We start from the raw sequence: 15,512 nt of genomic DNA on the forward strand, positions 1-15,512 counted from the left end.
TAAGAACTGACCACATAATATGAACACTTCATTGCACAGGGAGAGTTTATTTGAATTTTCAATAGTTATGGAGCCCATTTGTTCACAAAGGATGAATATTCATGTACTGAATAAAGTATTCACTTCTATGTTACAAGTAATGAGGCTGTGCATGACTCAACTATAGCATTAAATCAACACCAGTCGTTCTATTGTGCATGATGTTATTTTGCATGTGATTTTCACACAAAACTATTCACATTTAACCAAGCACAGCTTGTTCTTTTCCCTTTGCCACATGTAGAAATTAGGCAAGTGACAAAAACTGTTCACCTAGATGTTGCATGAAAATGTTCTGCTTAGTAATCAAGTAAATAGAATGTTTGTTGTATGGAATAAATAGACTCTTGTACTATTTGTAGTTTTTCAGGACAACAGCACTTTTTACACCTAATTTGCTCTATTCATCTTAAGAGAATTACAGCTGCCTTGAATGCTCAAAATAACTTGTTTTATGGGAAAGCTTTTTGGAACTACTATCTATGCAGGATCCTCTGTAGCAGACAATATTTCTCAACACTTCATACAGAACAAAATTTTTAAAAAGATATGCAGCATTGAATATTAAGATTATGTTCTTGTCAGTAACTTAGACAATAGATTTTTTTAAAAATTCATGTATTCTCAGATCCTGAATATTGTTGTTTATTCAGCATACTGGATCATCACACATACTTTAAGGTCTTTGGTTGATTTTTTTTCTCTGCACATAGGGAGAGGGCATCAACCAGACAACCCAATTAATTCTTCACACTCTTCCAAATTTTACTATTTCAGAAGTAAATCAAAACTGCCATTTCTGTTTTATTCATTGGTGATGGAGACCGTAAAGATTTTTTAAAATGTAAAAGGTTTTTGGTCAGCTACTTGTTCAATTTGGTGGAAGTATCACTTTGAACTAAGCTGAAAAGACTTCTTAGAGAACAAACATGTCAACCTTGATGCTTTGTCATTCAGAAACTACCGACCTCAGAGATGTATATAAAAGTGGGGAAGCAGAAATAGTACCTTGGAAGTAACAGTAGAGATCAGGTTTGCTATGTCTTTATCTGATTGCATGGTTAGCACAAGGACGTTCTTGCTTACACATGTGTCCCCAATGAAGACTAAGATTTTTTTTTAATCTATTCCTGATGTTAGCCTCAATTACCATTATTGGGGAGAATTTAAAAGATCTCCTTTCTCCTCAACAAGTTAACTCAACTTATAACTCTCGCCCTCCATCAGGAATGACAATTACCATGCCTTGACGATGCCCAGACTTGGGTTGGATGAACATGGGAAAGCAGTGCAACCCACTGGGTCAAGATTATACCATTTACTCTAATCCTCAGGATTCTTATTTAAGGGTTGACTATTTTCTTATCACACAAGGTGTTCTGTTGCAATGTGCTATGGGAGAAGACAAATGCTTCTTCAGGGAGATAGTGGAAGAAAACAGAAACATTGGCAAACTCTCAAGCAGAGAAAATTGTATCCCTTTAACTCAAAATCAATTTTAATCCAGATACTTGACTGGTATTGATTCAGGCTAGACAGGACCTTGATTCCCTTCTGAGAACACAAGCTGAACTACTTATACAGTTTGCTGATGTTCAATTTTATTAACAGGAACAGGGTGGGTTGTCTCTTCATCTTTGCATAGCTGTCAGACTGAAAGCACTATCCCCAAGATACGCCATTGGGATGGATTATTAGCCACAGACTGAACTGTGGTTAATCAGGTGTTTAGATGGTTCTCTTTGGATCCTTATAGATCAGAGTAAACTGTCATTGTGAATATCAACAAGAATTATCTGGGTTGCCTCCCTTTGACCCAGCTAGATAATGTTGACCAAACATGGCTGGTCTCTGCAGTTTCCTTGGAGGAACACTTCAAGCAATCAAACCCTTGCAGGGAGTAAGAACTCTGGCCCTGTGGCTTTTGCCCTGAATTATTTCCTCTGTTTTTTGAAGTCATCCGCCATACAGCCGAAGTGGGTGTACATCTGACATGCTGGGAAGCTTCAATCTCCTTAATCCTCAAAATAGGTTAAAAATCCAATTCAATGCGTCCCTTTCTGTTGGATCTCTCGTCTCAATTTTGATTCCAAAATTTTGGTATAGATTCTGGCTAATAGTTTGACTACTCTGATCATAAAACTTATTCACACTTACCATATTAGCTTCATCAGTGGGAGGCACACCCTGGGAAGTATCTGCTGTCTGCTCATGTAAATATAAGAACAAGATAAACCTTTCTTAATACTCTCACTTGATGCAGAAAATGCATTTGATGAGGCGGATCGTAATTTTTTGCAGGGAGTACTGAAGCAGACGGGATTTGGCACTGTCTTTATTGAACGATTATCCCTCCCATTTCAGCAAGGATGCTATCTTTCGCTACTGCTATTTGTGTCTGTGATTGAATTCCTGGCTGCTCAGATACACGGTCATTGGTCGCTTCTCATTGGCATGGAGCACAATACCTTACTTTACGCAGATGATGTGCTCCTCTACTGCACTAATGCCATTATTTCTCCACTATAGGCGTTCACATGCTTGGGCCTGTATGATACCTTGCTGCAGTAGAAGGTGATCTATACTGACAGAGGTCATGATAGATTTACTAATTATGGAGCTGATTTTCCTGACCTCTGCCTGCAGGGAACACCCATTTCCCCAGCACAAAAGGAAGAAGGGACTGAGACTTGTTTCACGGGGTCTGCACCCCATTTAAATTGCCCCAGGGATTTCCAGGTGTTCCACAGGGTATGGAGCTGGAGCTGCAGTAGGTGCAGGCATTCAAATGAGGCAAAAAGGGGGGTGTCCCCAGCCTCCCTTCTCCATCAGTAACCAGAAGGCCCCTATCTTGGAGGTTTGATATGCAACTGCTGGTCTGAGAAGCTTGCATTTGTGCTCAGTTATCCTCCCCTTCTTCCAGCACTAGTCCTTGCCAGGAGGCTGTGCTGCGGCCGCTCGCAAGCCATGTTACTGGTCCAGAACTAGGGTTGCCAACTCTGGTTTGACGTATTCCTGGATATTTGATCATATGGCATTCTATCATGCGATACCACCATTCATGTGATGCTTAATCACATGACATTTGATCACGTGACATTTGTCCACTGTTTGCAAATGTTACTGCATTTACCTTAGTTGAGTATCTCAGTATCACCAAGCCCTGAACAAAATATTTGACTTTTTGTTTATAGTGAGATGAATAAAATAATTTATGAATCAAAGAAAGAGCACAAAAGAAGAGAAAGATTTAAGGATAAGTAATGTTTAAATAAAAATGACTTCTACGATGTTTCTACAGTATCGACCGCAATGAGAAACACCAAGTAAATTCCACTGATTCAACAAAAACATCATTGATATAAGTAACTTCAAACAAAATTTTTCGTACAATTTTATTACTTTTTACAATGCACAGCAAGTTATAAAAATAATATATCAAACCAAAACCAAACCTAATTTAATTCACTGATTCCCACATCCCACCGCTGAAGCCCAGCTTCCGGGAGGTAAGGCTCAGTCCTCAGGGAGCAGCACCAAAGCTGCCTGACTCCCGCAATAAAACACAATACAACAGCGCACATCAGAGGCCGACATGAACTTTCCTTCCTCCTACCCCTTGCCCCTCCCTCCCCCAGTTTGTGTTGCTCTCACACTCTCCCTCCCCCAGTTTGTGTTGCTCTCACACTCTCCCTCCCCCAGTTTGTGTTGCTCTTACACTCTCCCTCCCCCAGTTTGTGTTGCTCTCACACTCTCCCTCCCCCAGTTTGTGTTGATAGAATCATAGAAAGTTACGTCACAGAAGGAGGCCATTTGGCCCATCGTGTCTGTGCCGGCCGAAAGAGAGCTATCCAGGTTAATCCCACTTTCCAGCACTTGGTCCGTAGCCCTGTTGGCTACGGCACTTCAAGTGCACATCCAAGTACTTTTTAAATGAGTTGAGGGTTTTTGTCTCCACCACCCTTTCAGGTAGTGAGTACCAGACCCCCACCACCCTCGGTGTAAAAGTTTCTCCTCAACTCCCCTCTAATCTTTCTACCAATTACTCTAAATTTATGCCCCCCGGTCACTGACCCCTTTGCTAAGGGAAATAGGTCCTCCCTATCCACTCTATCGAGTCCAGTCATAATTTTATATACCTCAATTAAATCTCTCCTCAGTCTCCTTTGTTCCAAAGAAAACAACCCCAGCTTATCCAATCTTTTCTCATAGCTAAAATTCTCCAGCCCCGGGCAACATCCTCATAAATCTCCTCAGTACCCTCTCTAGTGCAATCACATCTCTCCTGTAATGTGGTGGCCAGAACTGTGCTCAGTACTCAAGCTGTGGCCTAACCAATGTTTTATACAGTTCTAGTATAACCTCCCTGCTCTTATATCCAATGCCTCGGCTAATAAAGGAAAGTATCCCATATGCCTTTTTAACTACCTTATCTACCTGTCCTGCTACCTTCAGAGATCTGTGCACATGCACTCAGAGGTCCGTTTGTTCCTCTACACCTCTCAGTATCCTCCCACTTATTGTGTATCCACAAAGGAGGTTTAGGGGAGATTTAATTGAGGTATATTAAATTATGACAGGGCTTGATAGAGTGGATAGGGAGGACCTATTTCCTTATTGTGTTGTGCTCTCTCTCTCCCTCCCTCCCTCAGTTGCTCGCTCAGGACTCACGGAGTTTTTAGGTGATTTTCGTTGGCCTGGATGCCATCACCACCACAACCGGCAATGGAGCGGTGTTTCCAAATAGCGGGGAGACCAGCAGTGCCCAGACAACGCAGTTTGTTTGCAAGCCATGACAAACTGTAATGGCTACCACGCACTCGCGAACTGCGCATACAAGGACCGTTTCTCCAGAGTCGCCAGCAGCAGCACTCGAGAGACAATCGCCCATTTGGGAACCCTACCCTGGACAGGAAATAACAGTTTTCAAGCCTGGACAATGTCGGGGCCGAAGGGGGCCAGCTAAATCAATCCCTATAACCCTTAGATCTCTTTCCTGATCAGCATGCTGCACTACTGTTCCATTTAACATATGGAAGGAGAAAAATTCACAGGGCTATGGGGAAAGGGCAGGGGAGTGGGACTAATTGGATAGCTCTTTCAAAAAGCCCGGCACAGGCACGATGGGCTGAACGGCTGCCTTCTGTGCTGTATCATTCTATGATTCTTATAGATGCCCTCGTTTGGTTCCTTGCTCCTAAACTAATCATACTACATTTATTCACGTTGAGCTGCATCTGCCATCTATTTAGAAAGACAGATTTTTTTTTTCATAATCTGGTCACATTGTTTCTCACTTTTTATCATGTCTCCAATTTTGATGTAAGAAAAGAAAGACTTGCATTTATAAAGTGCCTTTCACAACCTCAGGACATCCCAAAGCGCTTTACAATCAATGAAATAGTTTTTTTTTAAAGTGTAGTCACTCTTGTAATGTAGGAAATGTGGCAGTCAATTTGCACACAGCAAAGTCCCAAAAACAGCAATGTGATAATGACCAGATAATCTGTTTTAGTGGTGTTGGTTGAGGGATAATTGTTGGCCAGGATACCAGGGATAACTGCCCTGCTTTTCTTCGAAATAGTGTCGTGAGATCTTTTACGTTCACCTGAAAGGGCAGACAGGGTCTCGGTTTAATGTCTAATCTGAAAGACGGCACCTCCCTCAGTACTGAATTGGAGTATCTGCCTGGATTTTGTGCTCAAATCTCTACAGTGGGACTTGAACGCACAACCTTCTTACTCAGAGGAGAGAGTGCTACCAACTGAGCCATGGGTGATATTATATAAAAAAAAAGTCCCAAAACCAACCGTTGTGATGCCCCGCTTGTAACCTCTTTGCAGCATGAAGAGTTTTTATTCATGGTTACCTTTAGTTTCTTGTGCTACATCAATTCTCCACCCAGTGCCATACTTTCTTATTCCATAGCTGTTAATGCATAGCTGCTCCATCTATTCATGCTTAGAATTTACCATATAACTGAATAAATATTTTTGTAATAAAAGGTGCATTTTATTTATGGTGCAACCATAAATATTTCCTAAACTAAAACGCAATTGGCCAGTCTGTATATAAATATTTTCTTTTCCTACCTTTTAAAATGATCTCACTTTATTTAAGGTTCTTTATCCCACATACCATTCCAGACTTGAGGACAAGTTGATGGTCTGCTTACAGGCTTTGCCGACGTCACTCTGCAAATAACAGTTGGCAATTCGAGAGCGGGCCTGGGAAACATCTTCAGATGAGCCTCTCTGTGTGGGAAAAGCAGCTAGTCCCCACCTGGAACATCTCCCTGACAGTCGGCAACAGAGTTCAGTTTCTCTATATTGCCCCTTCTCATTACTCCGTTACACCGGGAGTTGGTAAACCAATACACTTTTGTTAACTCCCTGTATTACATTTTAAAAATCCAAATATGAAAAACAGCAACTCCTTATGCACAACCATATCTTGATGTGCAACTGATATTTAAAACAATTTGAAATGAGTCATAGTTCCTAAATACTCTATTATGTATTAACAAGAGACATTTCAGTACTGCATACTTAGGGTTTGTTTAGCATTTAAAAATAAATCAAGTAAAACTAGGCATTGATTTACATCCCTACCATATTGAATGTTGCAGAGATAGTAAAAGTGCTTTTCTTTTTCGTGTATGCTTATAAAAATGAGTGGGGCTGGGAATGGAACATTTGCATTACTATTGGCATCTAGCATCAACATTAAGCCTTTCTGGGTTAAGTGCAGCACTGAAAATGGATTAGACGCACATTAGTGGGGCACAATGAAGGAAGCCTTACTCTGCATTTAACCAGAGCATTTCCCCTCCCCCCATCAACATTCCTATTTCCATACTAGTGATGGTGGTCTCGTCGGTTTTGTGCTGTGGATGAACACCCACTGGGGCCTAGGAGCCTTAAAGCAACAAAATTATAAATTTTGACTTTCAACATCTGTTAAAATTCGATTGGTAATATTGTGTGGTACATTTAACATTTGAAAAGCATATAGTTAAGAATTAAGATATCAAAAGTGTAAAAATTAATATTTAAGTTTTTATGACTTAAGCAAATAAGTAGTTAATACAAAGCTGGTCATCTGGTGGGTGTCCTTTCCTCACCTCTAATCTCCAACCTTTCATTTGCATCTCTCTATTTTATCACTACTACAATTAAGCAGAGTTGTGCCCTGTACTAAAACTGCCCAAATTAATGATGGTATTATATAAATGAGAAAAATAGTTTTTAAAATATACAACATAGATCTGGTTTATGGACTAAACTGGGACTTGTTTGCAAGAAAATTGTAAAGTAAGGAATCATGTCAAATTGACATCAAGGCAGCATTTGACCGAGTGTGGCACCAAGGAGCCCTAGTAAAATTGAAGTCAATGGGAATCAGGGGGAAAACTATCCAGTGGCTGGAGTCATACCTAGCACAAAGGAAGATGGCAGTGGTTGTTGGAGGCCAATCATCTCAGCCCCAGGACATTGCTGCAGGAGTTCCTCAGGGCAGTGTCCTAGGCCCAACCATCTTCAGCTGCTTCATCAATGATCTTCCCTCCATCATAAGGTCAGAAATGGGGATGTTCGCTGATGATTGCAGTGTTCAGTTCCATTCGCAACCCCTCAAATAATGAAGCAGTTCGAGCCCGCATGCAGCATGACCTGGACAACATCCAGGCTTGGGCTCATAAGTGGCAAGTAACATTCGCGCCAGATAAGTGCCAGGCAATGACCATCTCCAACAAGAGAGAGTCTAACCACCTCCCCTTGACATTCAACGGCATTACCATCACCGAATCCCCCACCAACATCCTGGGGGTCACCATTGACCAGAAACTTAACTGGACCAGCCATATAAATATTGTGGCTACAAGAGCAGGTCAGAGGCTGGGTATTCTGTGACGAGTGACTCACCTCCTGACTCCCCAAAGCCTTTCCACCATCTACAAGGCACAAGTCAGGAGTGTGATGGAATACTCTCCACTTGCTTGGATGAGTGCAGCTCCAACAACACTCAAGAAGCTCGACACCATCCAAGATAAAGCAGCCCGCTTGATTGGCACCCCATCCACCACCCTAAACATTCACTCCCTTCACCACCGGCGCACTGTGGCTGCAGTGTGCACCATCCACAGGATGCACTGCAGCAACTCGCCAAGGCTTCTTCGACAGCACCTCCCAAACCCGCGACCTCTACCACCTGGAAGGACAAGAGCAGCAGGCACATGGGAACAACACCACCTGCACGTTCCCCTCCAAGTCACACACCATCCCAACTTGGAAATATATCGCCGTTCCTTCACCGTTGCTGGGTCAAAATCCTGGAACTCCCTTCCTAACAGCACTGTGGGAGAACAGTCACCACACGGACTGCAGCGGTTCAAGAAGGCGGCTCACCACCACCTTCTCAAGGGCAATTAGGGATGGGCAATAAATGCGGCCTCACCAGCGACACCCACATCCCATGAACGAATAAAAAAAAATTCAGTGATCTCTCTTCCCTCTAAATTTCTAACGCACTGTTCTACACATTCTTCATGTGCTAAAATCCAGACATACTGCACAATCTCCAACATTTTTTCCTTGGACCTCAAAACTGTGAAACTCTTACTTCCCTCAGTACTTCCTTCCTCCTGCAATTTAAGGCTTTAAATCCAACCTTGGTATCATCTAATGACTACACTCTGATTTACTCAAACTTAGTGAAGTCCCATATTAATTTTGGTAATTCATATTGGTTTCTCAATTAAAAAAAGGAACACAATTTCAAAACATACAAAATTGTGAGAAACAAAAAGGCTTAGAAGGGAAGCAAAATAATGCCGACGTCTCAAAACAAAAAAAAACTTTCTACATTCCTATTAGCACAGCAAACGGATCTTTTTTCTATAACCCACACCGATATAAATCGTTCTGCGGCTCCAGATTTTCAAAGTATAAATAATCTAGATTTAGGAATGGAGGGGAGTATATACACAAGTTTGCAGATGATACTGAGCTAGAAGGGATAGTGAACTATGAACAGAAAATTGCAGAAGGGCATGGATAGATTTAGCAAGTAGCCAGAACAATAGCAGATAAGTGCGAGGTAGTCCTTTTTGAATATGAAAATGGCAGATGGAAGCCAGTCTGAGTGGGGGTGGTGGAAGGGAGTAGATGGAAAAAATGTATAAAGGGTTCAGGTAACTAAGTCAGTAAAAGCGAGCTCACAAATACAAAAAGTAAGCAAAAACACCAATAGCTTCATTACAAGCACATAAATTATAAAAGCAAGGAAGCACTACTGCAATTGTACAAAGCACTGATCAGGCCTCATTTGGAATATTAGAAGACATTTTATGATCAGATGTGACAGATACACATGTACGTGACTGGCATGAGGGTGGGGGTCAAAGAATGCTGGGAGTAAGCCTCATGCCTACCCTGCACTGGGATTGCAGCACCTGCTTTTTTATGGCTAGGCTGTGCTGGGATCACTGAAGGCTGCCAGTATGCAAAAGCCTTCAAAAAAAATTTTAGTGAGGGCAAGATTTCCTGCAAGGTTTGGTCCAAACATGTGATGTTATATAAAATAGCCACATCTGCAAACTCACTTCTTGGTCTTTGAGAGTGAGCTCCTTAAAGGTGCATTTAGCTGGTTTGTGTGCGAGTGTGAGATGGTCCATTTTTTGTTTTATTGGGTTGCTTTTGTTACATTTTCACTTTTTTGCATTTTCTTCATCTCCTAGCTTCGAAGAGAGTTTAAATCTCTATTTAAGTCCCTTAAACTGGTAGAATGGGCAAATCTCTGGCCAATTCTCTTGCTCTTAGGGAGGTAAAGGACAAGGAAGAGAGTTCCACAGGAATCTAAAAAGGCAGGTCCCACCAAATTAGCCCATAAAAACACCATTATGCTTTACTTCACCTCATCTACCATATATGCTGACCCATTCTTCTCCTATTACGGAAATCTGCCCCATACCAAATGAATTCTGAACAATGGAATGCAAAACATTCACTCAATGCACGTCTGTTATAAATTAGAGTCTCCCCTCACCCTACCCAGTGCATCCAGTTGGTGTCATTGATCTGTGCTTGCATGCAAGAAAATTGTAAAATAAACAGCTATGTTAAATAACTATTACTGTGCAATCCTAATATCTTGTATTTGTGTATTTATAGAAACAGGAGTAGACTATTTGGCCCATCAAGCTTTTTCTTGCATTTTGCATGTTTTGGGAGACATGGTGATCACTTATATTGCTATGTTAGGGCTTTTCTGACTTCACCAATTTGTTGATTGCCTCTCCCTTCCATTGTATGCTTTTTTCTGCAAAGAAACAGTCTAATGCATCTAACTTAGGTGAAATGACCCTTAAAACAGTGGGCCTGGAATCAGTCGAGCCAATTGGATAAGGTCATCTGGCCTCTGGCTTGTATCTAGTTCTAACTAATGTAATGTTTGTCTTAGATTCTAGCCCAGTGGGAGGAGGATGTGGTGGCTGACTGCATGATCTCAAAGAATGGCTCCTGGGATGGTGGTGGCCCTGTACTCCTTGTACAAGCTCATGAGGTGCCAAAGCCGGTGCCATATCAGAGGCTATCCTGAGTGTGTCCTTGCAAAGTGATTCTTGCACTCTTAACAGACTCCATTAATTGGTGTTCAGAGAGCAGCATACTGGTTGGCACTGTTTGCAGAACTTATTATCTGAGGTAGCCTTGAGCTGGCTCTTCCAGCAGCATGTGCCTGCTCCCCTGATGCCACCTCTACTTGTGCCTTCTCACTCAGGCCCTGCTTGATGTGGTGCTCCTTCCGCAAAGTCTATATCTAAATCCTCTAAAGTGGATATGGCTGCTACAGGTGGATTGAGTGCTGCAAGATATGCTTCTGTGACCATGTGTGTCTCTATCATATTATGTGACTGAGACTGGTAGCTCCTCAGGGACAATGACAAACACAACAGGCACCATTATTACTATGGGATCATCAACAAACTGTAACACAGGTGACTTACCAATATATGGTGTGCTATGATGCTGGGTGTATTCTAAGTTGGTGAATAAAGAATGCCGGAGTGCTTGAAAGACTAGGGAGACATAAAACAAGCATCAATTATGGGAGGTCCGTGACGCTTTCCCAGATGACCGTATCCACTTGGCTCTACTGATTCCAGGCCCGCTATTTTAAGGGTCATTTCAGCTAAGCGAGATGCTTTAGACTGTTTCTTTACAGAAAAAAAGCATACAATAGAAGGGAGAGGCAATCAAACAAATTGGTGAAGTCAGAAAAGCCCTAACATAGCAATATAAATGATCACCATGTCTCCCAAAACATGCAAAATACAAGAAAAGGCAATATGGGCCAAATGGCCTACTCCTATTTCTATAAATGTACAAATACAAGATATTAGGATTGCACGGTTATTTAACATGGCTGTTTATTTTACAATTTTCTTGCATGCAAGCACAGATCAACGACACATTCCCCCAAGTTACTCAATTCCAGAATTAATTCAGGTGGTTTTAGCACAAGGCATAGCTCTGCTTCTTAATCTACAGCAGTCCTGGACCTCATAAGGATAAGGGTTGTCGATAAAATGTATGCCAAAAATCAAATATTTTGGACAGTTCACCATGACACTTTTCCAACCTCCCTCCCAAAGTACATACACTTTCAATCTCTTTCCCCATCCTAAATAACCAATTTGGACCTTAAATCCAATAACTTTATTGCATGACAGATAAAACAAAGATGCAATAAAACAAACTGATTAATATGCCATTAAAAACAGTTGGAAAATACTGCATATGCACTTTGGCAACTTTCCCCACAACAGCATTTGATGCATTTACATCACTCAGCATCCATAATTCATGGATGTAATAATAGGCAGTAATAACAACTGTGTAGCTGCATATTACCACCTACCACTGATAATTCAATTTTTTTTTGCAATAAAAAAATTGAATTGTCCTGTAATTTGAATTAAACTTAAATGACTGCAAAGAAGGTATTTACAGCCAATAAAAAAATGTAGTAAACAATTTGAATTAAGTGACTTTGAACTGAGTAGACTGTAGATAGCACTTTGTATGTTGGAGAAAACCCATTGGGAAGATGTGCTGTTGCTTCAGACTGTTAACCACACCTGAGTAACTACTATTCAGATTTCAATCTGTTTTAAAATCTCAAAGACTTGAGAAGGATAAATAAAACGTGAAAATACACAGCAAGTTTGTCAGCATCAGAGAGAAACAACTTGCTGTCTCAGGGCGAGACCCTCCATTTGATCAAGCGTCTCTCCCAGGCACATTAACCACTTCCTTCCTCCCACCATTGGCTGAGGTGCCTTCAACCATCTAGGCTCTGGAATTTCCTCCCTAATCCTCTCTCTCCCCCCTCCTTCAAGGCACTCCTTAAAACCTATCTTTTTGAACACTGCTAATATCTCCTTCCAAAGAAGGAGCCATTTTTTGCCTGATTGCACACTTGTGAATGGGTCTTCGGACGTTTTACTATGTTAAATGCGCTATATAAATGCAAATCACTGTTGCTCTCTTTCAGGTGCTTACATTTTCTCTATTTTTAATTCGCAGGTTGCAGTTTTTTCCCCGCAAATACAACTACTGGAATTTCGTGTTGTTACGTATTACTGGCATCAGCCAGACTGCACCCACACTAAGAGGGCCTTTAAAGAGCTGCAGCACTTGTAGTTTATTGTCAGCACCTGGAAGAGAGGGAGGAGCGGATGAACATTACCAGCGACTCCGACCGAACTACTCACTTGACTAGAACTGTCCCGCCAATTACAGTCCCCACAACTGATATCGGCAATATATACTTTTTCATTGTTCTCCCTCTATAATTCTCCTAATCTGTAAATGCGCTCTCTCTTCTCTCGACTTCCGCCCGTCGCCACAGCCCCGAATCAAACTCCAGTCGCCGCCGGGCCGTTAAATTCAACGAGTGCGCGAGCCGCCTCTGGGAATCGACCAATCGGGGCTCCGCGAAGGGAAGGCGCAGAGGTCTCTGGGAGATGTAGTATTCAGTCAGGTCACTTCCCAGATTGCAATATGACCTCTACCTTTCTACTTTCTCCTCTAACAGACGTCACCACATATAGACTTAAAATAATAATTTGAAATTTAGGCGAGTAGTTTACCTGGAAGTAAGCCTTTTTGAAAGTGCTGCACTTGCACATTTTGAAACTTACAGGGGAAACAAAGTCAAAGGCGAATATATTTTATTTAAAGTGCTCCTTTTTATAGAAGAACGTAAGTATTACCTTAAATTTCCTTGACTTTTTTTTTAAAAACATGAATTTCATCATCAACCAGGAGATCCTTGATTAGAGTTTTCCTCCCTGCAAGGTCACTCTGATGTCAATTATGGGGATTATCCAGAGTGATTTTGTCACCAATAGTTGGGAGGTGGGGACTTAAAACTCGCCTGAGAATTACTTCAGAGCTGTCCGGCCTTGGGAAACCACACTATAGGCCGAGATTGCAGATTTCCGAGCCTGTGGCATAGTTTTCATGGTTAGCTGGCACTGGACTGCTTCTTAGGCTAGTTGCAAGTCATGACCCCGCTATCTAAAAAGAAAAAAGAACGACATGCATTCATATAGTGCCTCTCACGACCTCAAATCGCCCCAAAAGTGCTTTACAGCCAATGAAGTACTTTTGAAGTGTAGTCACTGTTGTAATGTAGGAAACGTGGCAGCCAAACTGCACACAGCAAACTCCCACAAACAACAGAGGTAATTGACCAGATAATCTGTTTTACTGATGTTGGTTGAGGGATAAATATTCTCCCCAGCACACCGGGGAGAACTCCCCAGCTCTTCTTTGAAATAGTGCCATAGGATCTTTTACGTCCACTTGAGAGGGCAGACAGGGCATCAGTTTAACATTACAATCCGAAAGACAGCACCTCCGACAGTGCAGCACTCCCTCTACTGCACTGAAGATTTTGTGCTCAAGTTTCTCGAGTGCGACTTGGACCCACAAACTTCTGACTCAGAGGCAAGAGTGCTACCCACTGAGCCGCAGCTGACACCCAATGGTGCCAGTCCAAAAACCACAGCGATGTTCCCTGTAATTTACATTACTATATTGGCTTAGCAGGGAGGGAGACCTTACTAAAAGGTCTCCACGTTGGTGACAAAATTAACATTTAAAAACATCAAATAAATTTAAGGTACGATTGTTATTTTGTTATATAAGAAGGGGAAATTTGGCTGTACATGTTTGCCTTCATGTAATAAAGAGGGCAGCCAGGAAAAGACACCAACTTGGCAACGTTCAGTGTGAAGGAAAAGTCAAATAAAGTAAATCCAGACCAAACTCAGGAAACTTTATTGATGATAACTGGAATAAGTATAAATTACAAATTTCATTTCACTTTTTGTAATTATTGAAAAGGGGTTCTAGATTTAACATGCTGAATGTCAGCAGAGTGAAGCTGAACACTAAGATCTGGCTGGTGAGAGTTGCTAAGCATATTTCACAGTAATGGGCTAAAGAAACTTGCAGAAGTGAAGTTGGAAGGCTACAGACAGCCAATAATTAACAGAAAGCAGAGTTTTCCTTCACTTTAAATAAAGAACTTGTAAGTATCCATAGTGTGGGAGGAAAAGGCACACCAATTAATGGATCCAGGGAGCATCCATTTACAAAGCAAAGTACAATGGAAGACAGACATTATCAGGTTTTACTAAATACCATTAAATCAGAACGGAAATCCGATGGTAACCATAATGAAACCTTAAAGGAGTTGTGATGTAGCATTCAGAATGGGGACCAGCTATCAATGAGTCTTACATGAAGTTCAAAAGGTTTCATCTTGAAGAACCACCTAAAACAGTTTATCTCTGCCAACAACTAGGAAAAGAGGTAACAACAAATTATTAATCCTGTGGCAAACCATCATATTATATGTGAGAAGAAGAAAGAAGATGCATTGCATGCTGGAACTGATGAGCAGCAGAAACTAGTTATGCTATTTTCAGCAGTTGAGAAGAACCAATACTACAATTTCAAGGTCTTGGTGGTCATCATCAAACAGCCAGTTAATTACCTAGAGGGGACTTTGAGAGAAATTGGTACCTACAAGAATACAAGAGCTAAATCCAGAGCATCATAATTACCCATGTACAAACAAAACTGAAAAAATAAAACTAGTTGATCGTGTATGGTGTTGCTCACAAAAAATAAAATAAGTTTTGCAACTCTTCGTGTGGCTGTCTCATTTCTTGTCTCACATTTTGTAGTTCTTTCTATCACTCTGCATCTTTCATTCTTTCAGTCTCCCTCTTTCTCTTAATGCCTCTCACAAACGTTTCTCTCATTGACTCTGTATTTCTCTGCTCATCTTTGATTATTCTCACTCTCTCTTCTCTTTCTATACATCCCACCTTTTCTCTGTCTCCTCTCTCTTCAAATGCCTCTCTTTTTTTGCATTTTACACTCTGCTTTCTCTCATCT

General features: G+C 41.3%; 1 protein-coding gene and 1 pseudogene across 4 annotated transcripts in view; one reads left to right on the top strand and one right to left on the bottom strand.

The window, feature by feature from the left end:
- The window catches only part of LOC137324686 (retinol dehydrogenase 13-like), a 56,038-nt gene extending 43,016 nt beyond the window's left edge, over positions 1-13,022 (bottom strand). For 2 of the 4 annotated variants that reach the window (XM_067989279.1, XM_067989277.1), the window contains exon 1: positions 12,812-13,022. In XM_067989279.1, the coding sequence (XP_067845380.1) occupies positions 12,812-12,876 (65 nt within the window). In that variant the 5' untranslated portion in view covers positions 12,877-13,022. Of the gene's footprint in view, positions 1-2,196; positions 2,248-11,041; positions 11,114-12,811 lie in introns of those variants that run through there. The other 2 variants (XM_067989280.1, XM_067989281.1) reach the window with 2 other exon arrangements.
- A 1,307-nt stretch (positions 13,023-14,329) lies between these two features.
- Positions 14,330-15,247, top strand: LOC137324837 (general transcription factor IIF subunit 2 pseudogene; annotated as a pseudogene).
- The last annotated feature ends 265 nt before the right edge of the window (positions 15,248-15,512 follow it).

This window comes from Heptranchias perlo, chromosome 8 (genome assembly GCF_035084215.1).
Source record: "Heptranchias perlo isolate sHepPer1 chromosome 8, sHepPer1.hap1, whole genome shotgun sequence".
Classification (NCBI taxonomy): Eukaryota; Metazoa; Chordata; class Chondrichthyes; order Hexanchiformes; family Hexanchidae; genus Heptranchias; species Heptranchias perlo.